The 20,968-nt window shown below is 40.2% G+C and overlaps 1 protein-coding gene across 2 annotated transcripts; it reads right to left on the minus strand.

Annotated features, from left to right (window-relative positions):
- On the minus strand, positions 1-19,639 carry HDAC10 (histone deacetylase 10). Of its 2 annotated transcripts, XM_069850360.1 has the most exons (20): positions 19,540-19,639; positions 18,613-18,747; positions 14,319-14,415; positions 13,549-13,646; positions 13,364-13,468; positions 13,086-13,154; positions 12,315-12,441; positions 11,798-11,863; positions 11,348-11,407; positions 10,885-10,974; positions 9,531-9,637; positions 7,834-7,901; positions 7,089-7,362; positions 6,377-6,467; positions 4,955-5,034; positions 4,404-4,457; positions 3,696-3,780; positions 3,068-3,253; positions 1,183-1,342; positions 1-62 (listed from the first exon to the last, which is right to left on the minus strand). In XM_069850360.1, the coding sequence occupies exons 1-20, from the start codon at positions 19,602-19,604 to the stop codon at positions 37-39; spliced, it is 2,043 nt and encodes a 680-aa protein (XP_069706461.1). In that variant the 5' UTR covers positions 19,605-19,639; the 3' UTR covers positions 1-36. The 2 variants fall into 2 exon arrangements, with proteins under 2 accessions (XP_069706461.1, XP_069706452.1); XM_069850351.1 differs by lacking the exon at positions 1-62 and having other exon boundaries at positions 990-1,342.
- Between the last annotated feature and the right edge of the window lie 1,329 nt (positions 19,640-20,968).

A 20,968-nucleotide genomic window follows, 5' to 3' on the forward strand; every position in this document is an offset into this window, starting at 1 on the left:
TTTTCTTCTGCTGTGTAAAATAATTCTGAAGCAAATTCAGTTTCTTGGAATCCCGTCTTTCACTGAAAAGAACAGCAATAAGAAATACAGTTACTCATCAGGCTCACATCCGAATTCCCAGCCCCATAAGAACATTTTTATTGGAACCACACCACTGCTCTTGCCCATTTCTTCTGTGATCAAGCAGGGCACTTTCTTCCAGAGATGCCCACATTTATAATTGCTTTTTTTATTGAAAACCGAAAGGTATTCAGTAGAGAAATGTTTCTAGACAAGCATGCTTGAAAACATACACACTGCTAACCTGATTCCTATACAAATGCAGCAACTGATCCTCAGCTATTCGTCAATGTACTTTAAGCATGTCTAACCACTACGGAGTTAAGTGAAGCTATTTATGGAAAAGTTAAATGTCAAAAACCCCATAATCTGATTCTGCACTACATTCAGAAAACAGGTTAGCAGTCAGAGCCAGTTGCTGCAGCTTTGCCTCAGCCAACAGCAAAGAACCATATGGCTGCTCACTCACTCCTCTCTCCAGTGGGATGGAGAGGAGAATTGGAAACAAAGAAGGTAGAACTCATGGGTTGGGATAAAACCAGTTTAAAAGGGCAGCAAAGGGAGAGAGAATACAACAATACTAACAGTGTAGGAATATACAAAACAAGTGATACACATTGCAAATTGCTCACTGCCTGGGAGCCAATGCCTGGCATGCTTCTAAGCCTCAAACTGTGTCACCAACCCCACCACCCAGCCAACTACCCCCCTTATTCACTGAGCATGATGTTACACAGTACAGAATATCCCTTTGGCCAACTTGGGAGACTTGCCCCTGCTGTGTCTGCTCCCAGCTTTACGTGAAAATGAACTATCCCCCTACCAAACCCAGGACATCAGTGCAGATCTTATTAACCATTCTTTAAACACTTAATATTTTGATAGTAATTTCAAAGTTCTCGAGTAACAGTACTTGAAGTCCCCGAGGGCACAGTTATGCTATAAAATTTGGTGCTTTCTGGCTCAAATGGCAGAATTAAATGCATTCAGAGTTTCATCCCTTTCACATTAGATCAGTGTGTTCCCGCTGACTTTAATATCTCACTGACTTACAGGATTTCATCATCTTTTGAGAATCTTGTTTATTTTAATAAGAACTAAAAATAAAAACAAACAACTTACCTGAACACTGAAGCATTTTCCATTCCTGCTGAAACTGTTCTCTTAATATTTTTATTTTATGTACTTTCTCCTGGGTAGGAGGTACATAAACTCCAAACTGAGGTGTAGAGGCACCCACTAATGCTTTGGCTACACTTTGCATTAAATTCTCATCTGTGTCCTATTTAAGAAGAAAAAAAATAATCCTGGGAACCAAACTTTGTTTCAGTAATACATGAAATATTTTAAAACAAGCTTTGGCAATTACACTGTCAGTATTAGTAGCAAGAATGAGCAACTTTTAATTTTAAAATAAAAATGTGTCAAATGAGAGTTCTTTCTGAAAAAGATAAATTGATTTTTATCTCCTGTAACGCTTGTTTTTTTTTCAAATGGAGGAAGAACCTCAGTTTTTCTTTTGTGATTGAAAACAAATAGTGCTGGGTAAAGGTAGAAAACATTAGGAGAGAAGGGGAGCATGGAGCTTGTTAACTTCCTGCATAATTTATTCTATAACTGTTAAAAAGTGACTTTTTATTCCTGACAGTCTAAATCAATATTAAATCAATATTATTTTCTCACAGAAATTATTTTCTGAGGTGTCCACAGCATATAAGGATTATTAACATTTCTTCTGAAGATTTTAACTCTTTTTTTTTAAAAAAAAGATTTAATTTATTTTATTTTTCTTCAATTATTCTAAAAAGCCAAGCTCATGAGCTGGAAAATCCCCTCACATTAGATAAACCAGTTATGAAGTTACCTGTGAAGTACCGATATAAGAGACTCAGTCATTTCTTACAGATTTATACTCAACTTCCTTTTATCTCTGAGTTACCAGAGAATATCAGAGAGTTCAGAATATCAGTAATTCTTTCTATTTCATATTCCTAATTACTAATACGCAAATACACTGTTTCTGTATACTGCATATCAATGTATAGGTTATATTAGCTTAGACAATTTACAGATCAGCAATTAAAGCAAAACATTTGAGAAGATTACAGAATAAAGTAAGTTAAAATTCACTTAATTGGCAGCTTAATGGATAGTATGCCTTTAATTGGGTACTTGCTGGGAAACAGACTATAATAAAATTGCATACATTAACAATTATTCATGGTTTCTCTTTAAAGAGCTAGAAGGCACAAAAGCAATCAGAAGTTACCATTTCACAGAACACACAGAAAATTGCGTTACTTGCAGCCACAAGATGCTGCAAAGGCCAAGAGTGTCAGTTGAGTTTTTTAGGAGATGAGGAAAATTCACAGAAGATACACAGACTGGCACCTACCACAAACTGGTCTGGATACAGACCTAGACTTCCTAGATTTGCAAATCCTTAATGTGGTAGTGTATGGAAACACTAGATAAGGGAAAGATCTATATATTCTTTATTTCCTTTCCCATGCTCTCTATCAGAAACACAAAGCTCAGGTTGATTTGTTCTCAGTTATGCATTACAGCAATTAATTTCACGTAAAGGATATGTGCCAGTTTTATTTGTTTTCTTCATGATGCAAGTTGTGTGTGATAAAAGATGGGGGGAAGAAGCCATATAATTAATAGACAACAAGTGTCTCATCTCAGGAGACAACTCTGAGCCGTGAATCCCAGGTGGGAAGAGAAGTTAGTCCCCAGACATAACCACAGGCTTGCATTCATGCCTCAGTTTCTCAGTCATGCAGGCTTCCTGCAGTTTGGTATGCGCCTGTGTCAGATCTTGTTCTCAGGCTGAAGTGAAATGTGGGCTACCTGCATCATGAACTCGGAGGTTCCAAAGACAGTATAGATACAGCCAGTGTTTTCTACTGGGCAGCTTCAAGCAGTTCATGCCACGCGCTCTGCTGCCTGATGCAAGTTCTGCCCTAGGCACTTTGAAGTGCCACAGCTTAGCAACACTTACCTCAATCACTGCAAAAATTCGAGATTCAGCTAATCCTTGTAATAAAGTAAAAAGCAGAGAAATCCCACTTATTCCAAGGCTCCTGTTTGGTCCGACAGCTACTACCGTCAAGTTAGGTTGATAACTGTATGCTACAGGAAGAATGAATCCAAGTACAGCAGAAAAGAAGTCATTTCCTTCAGTGTCCTTTAACAATAATGAAAAAATGTTCAGCACAAATGTAAAGCCTCAAATTCCCAGACATAAAAAAAACCCCAGTAAGGCAAATCTGAAAAAGCATTTGATTAACCTAGGAAACAGGATACTGATTCACTTTCACAGCAATTTTTATATTAAACATGCAGATTTTTCATGTTTTCCTTAGTGTCTTCACACTCTTAACTCTGCCTTCTTGAGGATGAACTACTGTAGTTAGTGAAGGTTTCCTCAAACCTATGTATCCTAATTCACTATAAAGATCTGTAAAATAGCAGTACCCTGACAAGTGCAAGAACAGGAAATATTTTCAAAGGTCCAAATTGCTGTGAAGCATGTAATTCTCAGTATAATTTTACTAATATGTAAATATATTCTACCATTTCTGTTAAAAAGTTTTTCTCTTGTGTTGTTTCCAGAAAGTGAATCTTACCTCTTTCCAGTTTAAAGAAATACAGTGTTTGGAGCTGCTCTTTCCAGACTGTTCTTTCTCACAAATTTGTATTATGAGTATTTTTCTGTAAATAAAAACTACATCTGAATATTTAACCAACAACTTCCAATGAGATACAACGATCTTTTCTTTCATCATTCTTTAAATACTAATTCATAACAAAGGAACAAGTAACTATTTGCACTACTACATGCCGTAACGTAAAGATCAATCAAAACTAAATTCCCTCTTAAGGCATTTTTTAAAGAGTATTAAAGATTATGGGCAAATTACTTTTAAGAAAGGGGGGAAGCGGCAAAAAAAGCTATAGATAACTTTCAATAAGGAAATCAGCAGCAGCAGCATGTGCCCCTTGCAGTCATAGAGGGTACATCCTTTATAATTAATAACTGCCTTCTTTATTACTTTATATTGTCAATATTCTATTTTCAGTAACAATCTACATTTCAATTAACATAGAAGGATTATACTTTAAACCTAGCACTAAACTCATGAAATGCACTTTGCAATAGCAGTTTGTATTTAGAGATACATTTGGAGATGTTTTGTATTTTGTCTGAAGCTAAACTTAACGAACATCATCTCACAACTCATTGCTTAGGACAAGTTTCATCATACATATGGATGATTATTAACATTTATAAAGTGTTTGGGATTTGGCTCCCTGAAATAGAAAAGAAGCCTCACCCATCTTCTGTGTTCGGTATGACTTGCATGTCTCCCACAAATACACAAAGCACTCTGCAGAAAACAAATATACAAGCGTTTACATCTACAATAACTTTTTTTTTCAAATAGTGCGATTTGTTTAAAAAGATTGCATATAGATTAGGTGAATAAAAAAGAATTTGTATTGTTTCTGAATCTGGTCCACTAGAAGTATAAAGAAAACACATTTATGACAGTTCAAGGGAATTCCTTTTCTCCTACCAAATACCACGCGGGAAAAAAACGAAACCAACAAAACATCTTCAGGCCAAAACCAATCGATACCTGACAAAGAAAATGCAGTTTAGCATAGCAGACATGCTGACAAATGTTTTGCCTTTGGTAAGGCAAAAGGGTTTTGCTGGCATATAAGATACTGTCTTTACCACATATATTGAAAATACTGTGTGTATAGAGATGCTAGTAATTTTAGAATTAAGGTTTCAAAGGCAATTTTGCATATTACACATACCTTTGTCTTGTTTTTATATTTTGCCAAAGGGCCCCAAATGCAAAAGATACAAATTCACCTTTGAAATCCAAAATGAACAGAATGTCTTAGTGCGACAGCAACAGAAGATGTGGGCGATGCTGCAATTCCATTGCATACCTACAAAATATTTTTTCATTCAGAAATAATTAATGCTTCACAAGATCATGTACTTTCTTATTTGTAACAACTACATTTTCACCTGTATATATGTATCATTCAAACTAAGCTACAGCTGTATGGAAGGAATCTTAACGATCTTTGATAGTAGAGTTAAGAAAAATATGTTAACTGATTTTCTACAGAAAGGCTGTATTTGAGTCAAGAGCTGTTCCATTATTTCAAAAGTATGGTGCTATGCTGAAAGGCACCTGTAAAAATAGCTTTTGCAGGGGAAAGTCACGTGCACTGGTTCTCTCAATAGTCTGCAGATTGGATACAATCAGTGTGCCAACAGGTAAACCACACCAGAAAAATACACCCTGTGAAAAGGAGGTTGTCCCTGAATTCTAATATTGACTATTCCTTTACCCTAGGCAAGCTATGCATTTCTGGAAAATACAATGCCATTACTACTCAGTCAGCATTTCAGTGTTCATTTGTGTTGGGCGGTGCTTTGAACCCTACATAAAAGCAAAGCAAAAAGATAATGCATGCTCCCCCTCCTTACTCCTCCTCTTTCCATCTGTCAACATAAAAAGCTCAACCTAGCTTCTGCAACTCATGAAAAGTTCTATTTCCTTTTGCTAGTTACCATTTTTTGGATCTATTTATAGGCTGTTATAGGGGTATGTATAATCTATGATGTCAGAAATTTGTCCCCCATATCTACATGCATGATGAAATTTCAACAGCAAGAAGATGGCTTACAAGAAGCCATTCTGGTAGTTACTCTTCCTCACAGGCCTGATACGTTATAGAGAGCTCTTCATTTCAAGTGAGAGATTGGTTTATTATGCATATAGCATGGCATCTTGAAATGAAGGGTAACGCAGAAGTAAACTCTCTCCTAAAGACCAAAGGGAAAATTCTATACACTGAGACAGAAACATTTTTGACATTTCTTGCTCAGATTTCTTGCTGCTGCTCACTGTTTCTTGATAAACCCACTTCTGCTCCCCTTAACCAGAAGAGTGAATGCCCGACTCACCTGTATGTCTGAGAGTAAGGAGACAGTTATTAATGACTCATATGCTGTGACTGCAGAAAAGCAGGGCAATGCCTTGCCTGAAGATCATTAGAAAGATGTCTCGGGGTTAACAGCTATCCCTAAATAGTTGTTTTCTCATCTTGCATACTCACTCTCGTAGCCAAGCACATTCTAGCTGAGATTAATGAGGTCGTGAACTACACAGTTCTTGATGATAATATCTTAATATCTTGATGACGGGATACTAGAAGCAGAAATCAGAGGAATACATCTCTCCTCACAACCCCCAAGATCAAAGCAATTTATCATTACCTCCTTCTTAAGTATTTTATCTAGGATGGCCAATGTACTGCCAAGAGAGAGTAAAGTTTTGTCTTCTTTCACAAGGTCTGCATAAAAGCCACTGTAAAATAAATTATGTGAAGAAAATTAGATTAGATGCAATTGTGCTTTCAGAGAGGACACTGATATAGTACTTTGCAGTTAATATTGATGGGTACATTTTGTATAGGTGCTACGTATACATTCTCAAAACCCTAGCTTTAGCAGGAATATGACAATACCGTTGCCCAACAGTCTTAAGCTCTCTAAACCTGTCTCCATTTAGCACTGGAAAGAAAACAAAAATGTCTGATGAGAGAACTCCATTTCCTGAATATCAAAATTAGACCTTCGAAGACAAAGTTGAGCTTCTCAAATCAGTTTGGTACTTCTTTTCAGCTAAAAGTGAACACAGAGGTTTAAGGCACCTTCCTAGCAACACATATTTCTAAATTAATACATGTGCACTAACTGTTCTATCTCCATTGAAATAGCTTTCTCTAGAAGTATTCTGGTTAGTTCTTTAACAGACTTCAAGGCTACGAGTAATAACCAACATCAATGTCTTAATTGTTAAAAATGAAGAAACACTGGCCATAACTGAGTAGACTAAGGCCAAAAAGATGATTATAGCAGAGACAGAGACTGTACAGAGACCTCTCATACTCATAATTAAATTGAAAATAAGACAGATCAGACCAACCTGATAAGAGTTTTTATTTCAGTTTTGTCCATTTCCTTCACTAAATGAACAGGTACAGGGAGCAAATGTGCTGAACCTTTAGAGTCAGTAGACATTGCTGTTCTGATGGGAGGCACTGGAAACAGAATATTTTTCATGTGCAGTTCCAGAAACCTTTCTACTTTGACAGTTTCATCACTGTTAGTTATCTTAGATTCATGTTCAGAGGAGGGATTTGGATTATCCTTCTTCATTAAGTGCGATTTGGTGCTCAGATTTTGTAAAAATGATGTGTCTACAGAAAAAAAGGCGGTTTCACATGTATTAATTCCTGAGCAGCGAGTTAATATTTGGTTACATTTATTTACAAAACAGAACACATCTGTATTCATAGTATGCATAATTATTGCCATGCACTAGCTACAATGCTTCCTGCCACAGATGTAGTTTTTCAGTGCTGTTTCACTAGATTAAAACAAAGGTGAGGCCATAAATGATACTAAACCTTATGCCCATATTTTTGACACAAAAAAATATCATCTCAAAGATATCAAAGCACTACATTTTGCCATGTTTGTTGGCTTCAAAAGTTCTTTTCAGACCAGCTGAAGATATGGGCTTGAACAAAGCCTCACACTGCTTCATCAGTCACTTGATAAATGACTGGTAGTTCAATAATTTTAATCCACTGGTATTAATCATTCTGAATTTCTGTATGAATCCATTTACCAATCACATTTGCTTGAAGAAAGAGAAGAGTAATTACCTTCATACATCAAACATTTCCAGTAGGGTTTATGTGCTGCTCTCACGTTTTGAATAGATTCAATAGCACTACAAATGAAAGAGGATTAACAGTATCAGAACTAATGAAAATACAAGAAACATGACTTACCTCAATGAAAAAGCAAACCTTAAAAAACTCAGCTGAAAATGAACAAGGTCTGGTCTACTTCAAGAATGCACAACAGAAAAATAAAATGAGAGTCAATGGGCAGATTGCTTGGAAAGAATAGATTTAAAAGTAAAAAAAGAAAAGTGAAGAACACATGCAGTAAGTACACGCTTTTACACACACTGAGTGAAATACCAACGCTGCTGCTGGAGGAAGCACACTTGTCCCTGACTTCAGGAAAGGCAAGTTTGCACCTGCCCGTTTTTGCTCCATCAGATTTTATCTGCAGAATGCAAAGATGTAATCAGATTCACTGAAAGGCGAGACTCACTGTCCAGGAACCAAGTAAATCACATTCCCTGCTACTCTTTGAGTTGAAAACTCTTTTTATTATCGCTAGCATTTGCAGCGGTATATAGGCGAATGGTCCTATTACATTAGCTATCATACAAACATAATTCAGATCATGTTAAATACAGGACAAATTCTACATAGTTGGAGATTATTTTTAAGGTGTTCAGGAGCTGGACTAATATAATGGATAAATATGTAGTCAGCTCTCTACCACCTAGGATGATAGCAACCTGAGATAATACAGCTGGTAGAGTTAATACAGGGGCTATGGGATGTACTGGGAGCAAAATAACCAGCTTTGCTCCATCAGTTTACCAAACTCAACTCTGCTCACGGAGAGCATGTTTACATTGCATCCCTGACTGATCTGAGCTCCAGACTTTAACTAACACAGCCAGCTGGTAGGCACTGCCTTCTACCTACCAAAATGCATGAGGAGCATTACTGCTGAAAAAAAAACATGGGACAACCAACAAGGCAGGAGAGGGATAGAACATGGTGCTGCGAAGGACATGGTACAGACAGGTAGACAGAAAGACGTTGTTTAGGTGTGGGACCAATTCAGGTCCAAGGTTCAGATGCTTTACTAGGTGAGATTCACCACTGTGCAAACACAATCTCACTATCACTGAAAAGAAGTTAGACTCAAAATTTAGTTACTCTTGGTGCAGCTCCGCACAGCTGAATGCTTTTGCACCCCAGGCCTCAACACTTCAAATTCCAGAAACACAAGTAGCCACGAAGACTAGTTCTGCACAGAATCAGCTCTCACTGATGACAGAAAGGTCAGCTCCGGTTATTGCTGTGCTATAGCAACTGAAGTAGCCCTGGAGTCTGAAGAACTAACCCTTGCAATTACATACTTTTCATAATAACATTGGCTGTTATTAACTGTCATTATCTTGATTACAGCAGGATTGTCTCAGCCTTGAGTAAGACGGACCTCTGCAGGATAACAAGGCCCAAGAATATATGGCTTAGAATTATAACCAATGAAAAGTTCTCACAACTTGAATTAATTTCAGATACAAAGTTATACAAAACTAAAGCTGTAACTTCAATGACTTTTTTGGAAAGCAAGCTATCCAAATCAGAAAATAATATATTCTAAAGCATCATATTAAAATCTTGCATCAGCAAAATGTTCAAAGCAGGCATGTCTTCAGCCTCTTTGAGAAACACAAGGGTTTTTCTAAAATTGTTCATATGCTTACCTTAGGCAAGGTGCCATTTCTCCAGTTATCTGAGGTACAGGATCTCTAAGCAAAGTTTTTACAGTCATGCAGACTGACTCAGACAATGACTTTAAGTGGTATCCACCCTAGAAAAAAAGTATTTTATTCAGCTAAGGAACAACTATTTGTAACATCTCTCTGAATACCATCACGTAAAATAAATTAAACTTTTGAAATTTATCTGAATATATAGAAATGGAAGCTGATATGCAAGTACATCTAAGTCAACGATTTTCAATATGAAAACAGTTAGAGGCTACCTGCTGAACTTCACTTTCTCATGGTTAGATTAATTTCAGAAATCAGTCATGACTTTGCCGTGAAAACCCTGGAAACATCTGCCTTCTTCATTCCTAGTCATGATAGACCATCTTCAACAATTCTTGTGGAAGATTCCTCACAAGGCAAATAGTATCACCGTCCTCTAAAATGTCCCACAGTCTGACACTTCTAAGAATTGGTCGTCCTAAAGTTCTGGCAAAATTTGGAGAATAACAGAAGATAGATTTAAGACTGCTAGACTCCAGATGATAGACTGCTTCCTGCATGCCATTTGTGGAGCAGTCAGATCATCCATATTAAGAGAGGTGCTTAATTGCGTTTCAGCTAGGAAACGGAAAGATCTGTAACAACCTTCTGGAGAGAAGGATGATGGAAGAAAGGTCATGCAAAACAGGCATCAAATGAATCAGTTCATAAACAGTTCACTCTTGGAGACTTTGTTGGCAGTAGTATTTCCACACACTGATTTACTTGAAAAGTCACTATTTCCCTAACACGCAGCAGAAACAGGGAGTTGAAATCTAGATTTTAAAAGGGGAAAATATTTTAATTGTTTAAAGAAAAAGAGCTTTTAAATGAAGAGATTGTATAGAGGCTTTCAATCAAAAAAAGACGGAATTTAGTAAGGGCTCCATTACTAAAATAGAGTATATTTAGGCTGAAGGTTCTTTAAACTCTCCTGGAGTAAGACATACTTGAAAACATTGGTAATGAATAGATTTTAATGAGTTGGGGACTATCCAGAGCAGCAATCTATTCACTGTACACAAGAACTGAACATATCTGTGGAGGATATGGTTTTTTGAACAATGAGACTATCTTCTTCTGTTTCAGAATTTGAAGTTAAAAAGATCAGGTTTTAAGACATGCATTTCTTTTAATGTATAAGAGCACTATCAAACCTTAGCATTTTTTGTATTCCTGATTCTCAAAAGAAAGATAAAAAGAATAAACTTTTTCTTAAAAATTTTTGTTTCCCAGCTTCTAGTTTGCCCTACATGGCTCTAATACAAAGACCCTTCCTCAGGGGGTGTGTTTCCAAAGACTTTACCTCTAGGATGACACACAGCTTCCCATTAGCCAGCTGCATCAGAAAATGGGTAAGGTGGGCAAAAACCTCAGGAGTGGCATTCATCTGACCCTAAATAAAAAAAAAAGTAAAAATCTAAGATATAAAACCCTAAATCAAAAACACTGGTTAAAAAAAACATGCATGAGTTTGAATTGGAATACTGGAACAATTGCCCCTCATTACATCTAACAAAATCTTAAACCAACCAATCTTAAACCAAAATCTTAAAGGTGCACAAGTCACTGTAATTACACATGTGAGATAATTTGTCTTTTTGTGTCTTGTAGGATTTAATGAGCCGTGTTCAGCTTAAAGAATCAAACAGGTATTTTTAGCTTGGTCAAATATCACCTAGCAATCACAGGACATTTAATAAGTAGGAATATTTTGCAAACAGGTTCATTCATGCCTGACAACATGAAGGCCACAAGAAGTTACTTACTTCAGGGTCCCCAATTCCAGAATCATATCCAGAGGAGACAAGAACCAGTTCGGGATCAAACTGTTATATAGCAAAGAGAGTTGTAACACATTCTTATGTCCTATTCTCAATTTTGTACTAGATTTCAACTGTACCACGTTCAGCTGTTTTTTCAGCTAGGAGTGTGAACACACAAATAAAGACTCTCCTTGAATAAAACCCAAGTTTACCCTTTTGTTTTCATCTCTGCTAGGGAAGTTGCAGATGATCATTATAAAGAATATTTAAAAGCTAGCATTCCATTAATATTACTCAGTTGCTCAGGGCATTATTCATTCCAGCAGAAATTACTTTTTAAGTGTGCTACTGGCGATTACTGCTTTTCTATGAAATATTCGATGGTACCTGCTTAAGAAGTACTTGGGAAGTAGCCTTTGGTTTTGCTATGCAAATAGAGCAATACAAAATTACCTCAAAAGCCATTGGAAGCAACACATGGAAAAATGCAGCGAGATAATCTGAATTTCCCATCCCAACCTGTAAAATATGAGAAATATAGGTTATATTTTCCTGTTAGAACAAAAAATTATCTCTAAGACTCTTCAAGACTTCAGGGAAAGATAGTATCAAAAGTTAAAGGCTAGGGAACCTTATGAGGCCAAGTAAAGTAAGTATTTAGGTAAAGTGCATAAACCACCACTATTTTTCTCTGTTGAGCGAGGATGGATGTAATCATCTGAAACACTTTCTGTTTTGATGCCTAGGCAAGACATTAAAAAAAGTAGAATATTTGCATGTTTCTCTGGGGCTTTTTTAAACATTATCATATTCCGAGCCATATTTTTCAGCAGACATTCCACTGACAGGAAGAAGATACACTGTGCTAAGACATCTGCCATGCAAGTGGAGCAATGCATTTCTCAAAGTGTGACAAACAGCGTGAGATAAAAAGCTATTGCATTTGCTTTGTTGTGCTGTAAATATTTACCTTATTCCAAGGCAAGTTTATGTTAAACCCTTTTGCTTTTCCCAGACCCACAGCATCATAATCAGACTCTTTGAGTGATGGCCAGAATTCCTGATGTTCATAGCGATGCCAGGAAAAATACAAAACACTGAAAGACAAAAGAAACAAATCCAACTTGACAAAAAAGATTCTGAAACTGACTTTATATCCTGAATCTGGTAGCTACATCGACTAAAAGCAACATACCAGAATTGTCCTTTCCCCTTAGTTTTCTTTAATGGACTTGGACTTTGAAACCTTGTACAGCACATCCTATGCAAAAATTAACCTAGGACAACTGCTGAAGATTTATTGCATGCATGCAGTCCCTTCACATCAAAGACAAGGCATTTTGAGAAAAGCAGGCTTGTTTCTAGTATCTAATTCTGTGACTTCTCAGAAAACAATGTTTTTTATCCAAGCACTACATGAATACTTGAACTGAGAGATACCTGAGCAGAGAGAATAGAAATACTATCAAAGTACTGCCACAGGGTGATCTTACTACTGAGAAACCAAAGTAGTCATATCACTCGCTTTCTTTGTTCTTTACAGTAGAATAGATTTACATTTCTTTTTGTTAGAATTTTCCCTTTATTTGATAACAAGTAAAAACAATAGAGTGACTAAAACACCAAGGAGGATGTTTCATGTTTTGTGAGATTATAGTTCTAGAAAGTTAGTCTTATTCATTACAGAGGAAAGCAATATTTAACCAGCTAACATAGTAAGTAAATAAAAAGTCCTTCAAACCTTGGATCCTCTTCAAATATATACTGAGTTCCTTGCCCGTGGTGCACATCCCAATCAACAATTAGGATTCTGAATAGATCAATAAAACAAAACATTCAGTAGAAGAACCACAGCACCTTGATCTAAACGAGGCACAGAGGAATAATGGTTTTCTGACCCAAGAGTTACAGGACACCCAGAAAGTTCTAGACGTTAAGCTAAACCAGTGCAACGTCAAACAGTTACCTAAATGCTGTACTTGCATATGATGGCTTCTCTAGGGTCAACCATGCACTCACCTCTGCAGACCATACTTCAGTTTTGCATATTCTGCTGCAATAGCAACATTGTTGAACAAGCAGAACCCATTAGCTGCATTTCTCTGGCTGTGGTGACCTGGAGGTCTAAACCAAAGTTTTATATGGTTACTTACAACAAAGGAAGTCTTCACTTCTCCACACAATTTTCTCACATATTTTCTTACCTCACTAATGCCATTCCATTGCACACTTTTCCTGACATCACAGCATCCACCAGCTGCAAAGTTGCTCCTACTGCTAGTCTGGCGCAGCGATAAGTGTTCTGAAAGAAACGTTCTCTTAGCTGTCATCAATCAATCAGCTTGTTTGAAACTAATCACACATCATGTGCTTTTACACCCCAATAGCAAATTGTCTTGACCTAAGTCTACCCTGCTGAGGTTGTATGCATATAGTTGAAAGCAGAATTTTAAAACACAAATTCCAACGAGCTTTCTGCCAGGTTTACCTGTGATCACCATGTATCTTGTAAGGACGTTCCCTCTGGAGCAGCATCATGAGATGAACATATTGAACTGACTAATGGAATAGAATCGCATCTTTGAAAATAAGGAATGAAACCTTACAGCAACAAAGCACAAAAAACTCCTCCATTACCTGACATGACATTTAAGACCAACCGTTACCAAAACGTGATTTGCAGGTCAGTAATAGTCTACAGCGACATTAAGTGACAAAACCAGAACTCAAATTTGAGTGGTGCACTATACTGGCATGATGCAATTACAGAACGGATGACAGGAACTTAAACAAATTAAATTCCAGCATTATACTAACCTTGAAACAGGTAACAGTAATGTAATACATATATGCAAGTCTACTTAAATAGAATAAAATCTATTGCTAATTTTTCTCTACTTAGAAAAGTCCCATTCAGATGCAAATCCACAAATACTTGTAACTCCCAGTAAAGGAAGCAGTTTAACTTACACACCGGATGAAAGAAAAAAGCATCATAATTTCCAGAGACTCTTTTCAGTTCCTCTTCATTCATTGTCTGGGTGCTTTTTGCCACTTCCAAGTGTTCCAGACTGCAGAGGTGAAAGAGATTAAGACAATGCTTAAATAAGCAAATCGACCTATAAAGGGGGTTTTGTTAATGCAAAACGTAATCAAAAGTTACAGAACATATGTTAAAAGGTGCTTTCTGTGCAAGTTCACAAGTCCAACAGGTACCGTGGAATGCTAGTTGCAGGATATAGTGAAAAAAATAAGGAGCACTAAGAAAGTAAGGGGGTTTGGATGTTTTAAGAATATTACATTCTCCTCCCTTTTCCGGCAGCAAGAGCAATTGCTTCTGAAAAAAGGCTCTTTGTTAATCATGCACAATCTATTTAGCAATCTACACTACATATAGATACCATCCCAACCCAAACTAAACTAGGATCCTGACAGTCATCAGACTGCAAATTATAACTCTGTGAATGTGTGTCTAGTGCTCCCTTGTTCTATGGAAAATAAGTATTTGGATGAATTCTTTATCAGGTGTACACTAACTCCCTGTTTTCACTGGTTCAAGAGGGCAGTAAGTACTAGGGCACTAGAAGCAATTTTCCCATCAGTTCCTTGTTAGTGTTCCTCTGCTCAATGGAGGTTGATGACACCTATCTGTGCCTTAGTTCAGGACACAATGACCACACGCTAGCATTTTACAACCAAACAAGACATGCTAGTGCTGCCTAATGGAAATGAAGCTAAATAGTGCCTTCAAAATGAAGGCATTAACAGGAATAAAAACATACAAACCTGGATGACTGTATCATTACTAGTTTAAATTCACAGTTCACTACAAGCCTGCTGATGAACACAAACAAAACATTTTTAGAGGAGTTATAAATTTGGTTCTAACTAAAAGCGTTTTAGAAAGACAATAGATCTATTATCTCTAGTTTACCTATGGAAACCAAGACAAGACTTAGTAAAGGCATTTGTCTCCAGTCACCTAGCATGAGCAACTCAACTTGAAATAGTGATCAAGTCTCTTCTGTACCTAATCAGCAATGTATGTAATATGAAAATAAATTATATTGGTACACAGCACTAATTGCACTCTAACAAACATGTATGTTCTTAGAAAAAATACTGTTCTGGAATCTGAAAATTTAAGCATGACTGGGGATCAAGCTAGTCCCTTGTCATAGGTATCAAAGCCTCGAGTGCACCCCTTCCCTCCTGGGTTTTGGCTGCTGGATTCAAAACCAGCAAGACAGTACAGCTGGTCACCTTGAAATAGAGTGCCAGGAGCCTGAAGAGAGGCTTCCTCCACACAGCTCTGCTAAGAAGCCTCAGCAGAGGCCCCCCTCCTTCCCTCAGCACTTCCTTTTAAGATAAGGCTCTCACCCTTGGCTACACTGCAGCTGTGTTGTGCCTGTGTCTGGCCATGAACGCCGCTAATCTGCACCCAACCCTGACCTGTGGACCAATCCTCTAGCTTGACTTCAATCACTAAGGCCTTGTTGGGCAATCTAAACTCATGGGTGAATCCAGTTACCATCACTGGACCTGTGCTGCTTGCCTCGCTTGGGTGTTGTGGGACTGTGTCCTGTCCAAGGCTCTCACTGGCTCTGGTGGCTTTGTCGTCATGCTCTGCTCCTTAACCCCCTTGCCTTTCAGAGAAGGCTGCCCCTGCCCTCCCAGCCCCGACAAGGGGCACAAGTGTGCACAAGCAACTTCCAGAATCATCACACCAAGGTGACAACTGCCACAGCAGCACTCAGTGCCATGACTTCAGAACCAGCAGGCTGCTGCTGCTCTTAAATTCCCCTCCTGCAGAATTAACTGCAGTTTTGCTGTTTGGTCCACTCTATCTCAAAGATGCTTAGGAGAAAGGAAGTTATTATCTTTCTAAAGAAATACGCATTTTTCTACGCTTTTTAAAGTCTTGTCCCAATTTTTATTAGAAATTTACTTTTAATCCTATGTATAAAACAGCATTCATTGCTTAAGAACCCAAAGAGCGAGAATAAGGACTTAGTGGAATAGCAGTTTCATTCCTCAGCAACTACACCATACTGAACATTATTTCACAGAATCACAGAATAACCAGGTTGGAAGAGACCCACTGGATCATCGAGTCCAACTGTTCCTATCAAACACTAAACCATATCCCTCAGCACCTCGTCCACCCGTGCCTTAAACACCTCCAGAGAAGGCGACCCAACCACCTCCCTGGGCAGCCTGTTCCAGTGCCCAATGACCCTTTCTGTAAAGAATTTTTTCCTAATGTCCAGCCTAAATCTCCCCTGGCGGAGCTTGAGGCCATTCCCTCTTGTCCTGTCCCCTGTCACTTGGGAGAAGAGGCCAGCACCCTCCTCTCTACAACCTCCTTTCAGGTAGTTATAGAGAGCAATGAGGTCTCCCCTCAGCCTCCTCTTCTCCAGGCTAAACAACCTCAGCTCTCTCAGCCATTCCTCATAAGGCCTGTTCTCCAGCCCCTTCACCAGCTTTGTTGCTCTTCTCTGGACTCGCTCCAGAGCCTCAACATCCTTCTTGTGGGGAGGGGCCCAGAACTGAACACAGGATTCAAGGAACAGTCTCACCAGTGCTGAGTACAGAGGGAGGAAAACCTCCCTGGACCTGCTGGTCATGCCGTTTCTGATACAAGCCAAGATGCCATTGGCCTTCTTGGCCACCTGGGCACACTGCTGGCTCATGTTCAGTCGGTTGTCAACCAACACCCCCAGGTCCCTCTCCTCCAGGCAGCTTTCTAGACAGACTTCTCCCAGTCTGTAGCACTGCATAGGGTTGTTGTGCCCCAAGTGCAGGACCCGGCATTTGGCCTTGTTAAACCTCATGCCATTGGACTCTGCCCAGCGGTCCAGCCTGTTCAGATCCCTTTGCAGAGCCTCCCTACCCTCCAGCAGATCGACACTTCCACCCAGCTTAGTGTCGTCCGCAAACTTGCTAAGGGTACACTCGATGCCTTCATCCAGGTCATTGATGAAGACATTGAACAGGGCTGGACCCAGCACTGAGCCCTGGGGAACCCCACTTGTCACTGGCCTCCAGCTGGATTTCACACCATTTCCCACCACTCTCTGGGCCCGGCCATCCAACCAGTTTTCCACCCAGGAGAGTGTGCGCCTGTCCAGGCCAGAGGCTGACAGCTTCTCAAGCAGAATGTTGTGAGAAACTGTGTCAAAGGCTTTACTGAAGTCCAGGAAGACCACATCCACAGCCTTTCCCTCATCCAGCAGCCGAGTCACTTTGTCATAGAAGGCGATCAGGTTAGTTTGGCAAGACCTGCCTTTTGTGAACCCATGTTGACTGGGCCTGATCACCCGGTTCTCTTGCATGTGCTTCATGATAGCACTCAAGATCACCTGCTCCATGACTTTCCCTGGCACTGAGGTCAGACTGACAGGCCTGTCGTTCCCTGGATCCTCCCTGTGACCCTTCTTGTAGATGGGCACAACATCAGCCAGCCTCCAGTCCAGTGGAATTTCCCCAGTCTTCCAGGACTGTTGGAAGATGATGGAAAGGGGTTTGGCCAGCACATCCGCCAGCTCCTTCAGTACCCTAGAGTGAATCCCGTCCAGCCCCATAGACTTGTGGGTGTCTAGTTGGGCTAGCAAGGCTCTGACCACCTCCTCTTGGATCACGGGAGCCTCATTATGCTCCTCTAGCTCCTGGGTTTGTACACAGACGGAACGACCCTCCTTACAACTAAAGACTGAGGCAAAGAAGGCATTAAGTACCTCAGCCTTTTCCTCATCCCCTGTCACTGTTGTTCCTTCTGTGTCCAATAGGGACTGTATGGTCTCCCTAGTCCTCCTTTTATTATTTATATATTTGTAGAAAGATTTTTTGTTATCTTTCACAGACTTGGCCAATCCAATTTCTAGCTGAGCCTTAGCCCTTCTGATTTTTTCCCTACACAATCTCACTTCCCTCCTGTAGTCCACCCAAGAGGCCTGTCCCTTCTTCCAGAGCCCATAAACATTTCTCTTCCTCTTGATATCCCTCAAGATCTCTCTATTCAACCAAGCTGGCTTTCTCCCCTGCCGGCTTTTTTTCCGGAACATGGGGATGGCTTTCTCCTGAAAAAGGAGAAAGCCATCTTTTTCTCCTATTTGTCCAGCTATGTATGACACATTTTTCAATGAAATCACTGGAAGTCACTGAGTTTTGGAGCAGGCCTTTTTGAATGGAGAAACATGCAATGTGGGGGTATGGGATCTGTTATTTCATTGATTTAATCTGAAGGATGATAAAAGTAAGTTTCAGACCTGTGAACCAATAGTATTTCCTCCTCGCTTCCTTCTCTGACGGGCACATGGACACATCTTTCCACAAGATGGTAATGCTTAAGCTGCTCATAGGAAGATGACAGTCTTTCTGGAACTTCAATATCACAAACAGGACTAAAAATAAGTAAGAATCATATTATTGTAAAACCATACCAGCAGAGCTAACAAATATACTTCATAATGCCTAGCTTTTGACTTCCCATTGTAAGAAGATTCATTACTCATGTGAGAGTAAAAGAAAAATAAAATCTTTAACTACATTTTGTTTTGGAGTTGAGCCAAAAAATAGGTTCCAATATATGAAAGCAGAAAATTATATAAGGCTCCAAAACAAAAAAGTAACAACATAGTATCATTTTTTTTGTTTCATCTCTTAGCAATGAAAGTAGCAACGTTTAGCTACAGACACAGAAATGCTGAAATGAAAACCTGTAGGTTACAATGGAAGTGAACACAGAAGTGGGTTTGGGAGAGAAAACAACAGTAAATTCTTACTCTGAGCACTGCAAAGGTGCTGGTCCAATTTATGTAAATTCAAGCTACCATATACCAATTTCTAACTTAAATTTAATAGACAAGTTTCAGCTGAGTGAGTATATCTACACATCTTTTCCATTATATTTATAAACAGTTTAACTAGCTTAAAATACTTTATTTAGGGGGTGATTCAGACGCTTAAAGCTAACGCCTCTTATTGAGGCCTGCAGCTTCTCAGATCCAACTTCAGATTATACTTACAGCATCTGGATACAAATTTTTGTCCAAATGAAGACTATTTACTAGGAAAACGACAGGCCATCTGTAACTACTCATTTCCAATTACATTTATAAAAACTGCATTTAGTTGGAGCTTCTCTCAGAAATTCTAATAAGAATCTGTTCATGGAAAGGACAGCAGTGACTTACTCGTTCCAAAGCAGTTTATGAGTGGTCATCTCCTCATCGTAAACCAACGCTGTTCCCGAAGCCATAGCCACAGGCTGAACAAAACAAAAATCAAGACCTGCTATTTCAGCCCAGAAGTAACCATAGAATCATACATAGAATGGTTTGGGTTGGAAGGGACCTTAAAGATCATCCAGTTCCAACCCCCTGCCATGGGCAGGGACATCTCCCACTAGATCAGGCTGCCCAAGGCCCCATCCAACCTGGCCTTGAACATCTCCAGGGATGGGGCAGCCACAGCTTCCCTGGGCAACCTGTGCAGTGGAGAAATTCCTCCTATATCTAGTCTAAATCTGCCCTTCTCCAGTTTATACTCATTTCCCTCAGTCCTATCACCACAAACCTTGGTGAACAGCCCCTCCCCAGCTTTCTTCTAGCCCCCTTCAGATACTAGAAGGTCACTATAAGGTCTCCTCAGATCCTTCTCTTCTCCAGGCTGAACAACCCCAACTTTCTCAGCGTGTTGATTTATTAAAACAAACTGAATTCGGAAGTGAGAGCGCAAGCACAGAGCGGATCTCCTTGCACAGCAACTTTGCTCTTTGCACCCAGAGAACGCAATAAAAGCAGCTCATTCAGGAGGAGCCCTGACAGGGTGAGGCACAGACCAAGGCTCCGGATTATCCGCATTTCCAAGGCCTTGGAGCCCCCAGCTCACACCCAGGACCCCCCGAGCCTGCCGGGACGGGGCAGCTGCCCCGTCCCGGCAGGCTCGGGGGGCCCTGGGTGCAGCTGGTGGGAAATCCCGAGTTACAGCTCCACAACACCCAGGGTTATTTACACTGCCTGGGGAGCACCTACTGCTCTCTGCTGCGCTCAAAGCTTTACCAGCCTTTCACAAACCCCGAAGGAGCCGATTGAGAGAAACAGAGAGAGCGATTCCAGAGCACGGAGGTCAGCGAGCAGATGGCCCGCAGCTCCCGGACCCTGCACCGGGAACGGCCCGGCTCCCGATACGACCCCCCAGCTCCCGATGCATCCCCCCCGGCTCCCAATGCATCCCCCCCTCCAGGCTCCCAGTGCATCTCCCCCTCCAGGCTCCCAGTGCATCTCCCCCTCCAGGCTCCCAGTGCATCCCCCCCTCCAGGCTCCCAGTGCATGCCCCCTCCAGGCTCCCAGCGCAACCCCCTCCCCACCGGCTCCCAATGCAACCCCCCAGGCTCCCAATGCAACCCCGCTCCAGGCTCCCAGTGCAACCCCCCCCTCCAGGCTCCCAGTGCAACCCCCCGCTCCAGGCTCCCAGTGCATCTCCCCCTCCAGGCTCCCAGTGCATCCCCCTCTCCAGGCTCCCAGTGCATCCCCCTCTCCAGGCTCCCAGTGCATCTCCTCCTCCAGGCTCCCAGTGCATCCCCCTCTCCAGGCTCCCAGTGCAACCCCCCCCTCCAGGCTC

This window comes from Phaenicophaeus curvirostris, chromosome 1, assembly GCF_032191515.1.
Source record: "Phaenicophaeus curvirostris isolate KB17595 chromosome 1, BPBGC_Pcur_1.0, whole genome shotgun sequence".
Classification (NCBI taxonomy): domain Eukaryota; kingdom Metazoa; phylum Chordata; class Aves; order Cuculiformes; family Cuculidae; genus Phaenicophaeus; species Phaenicophaeus curvirostris.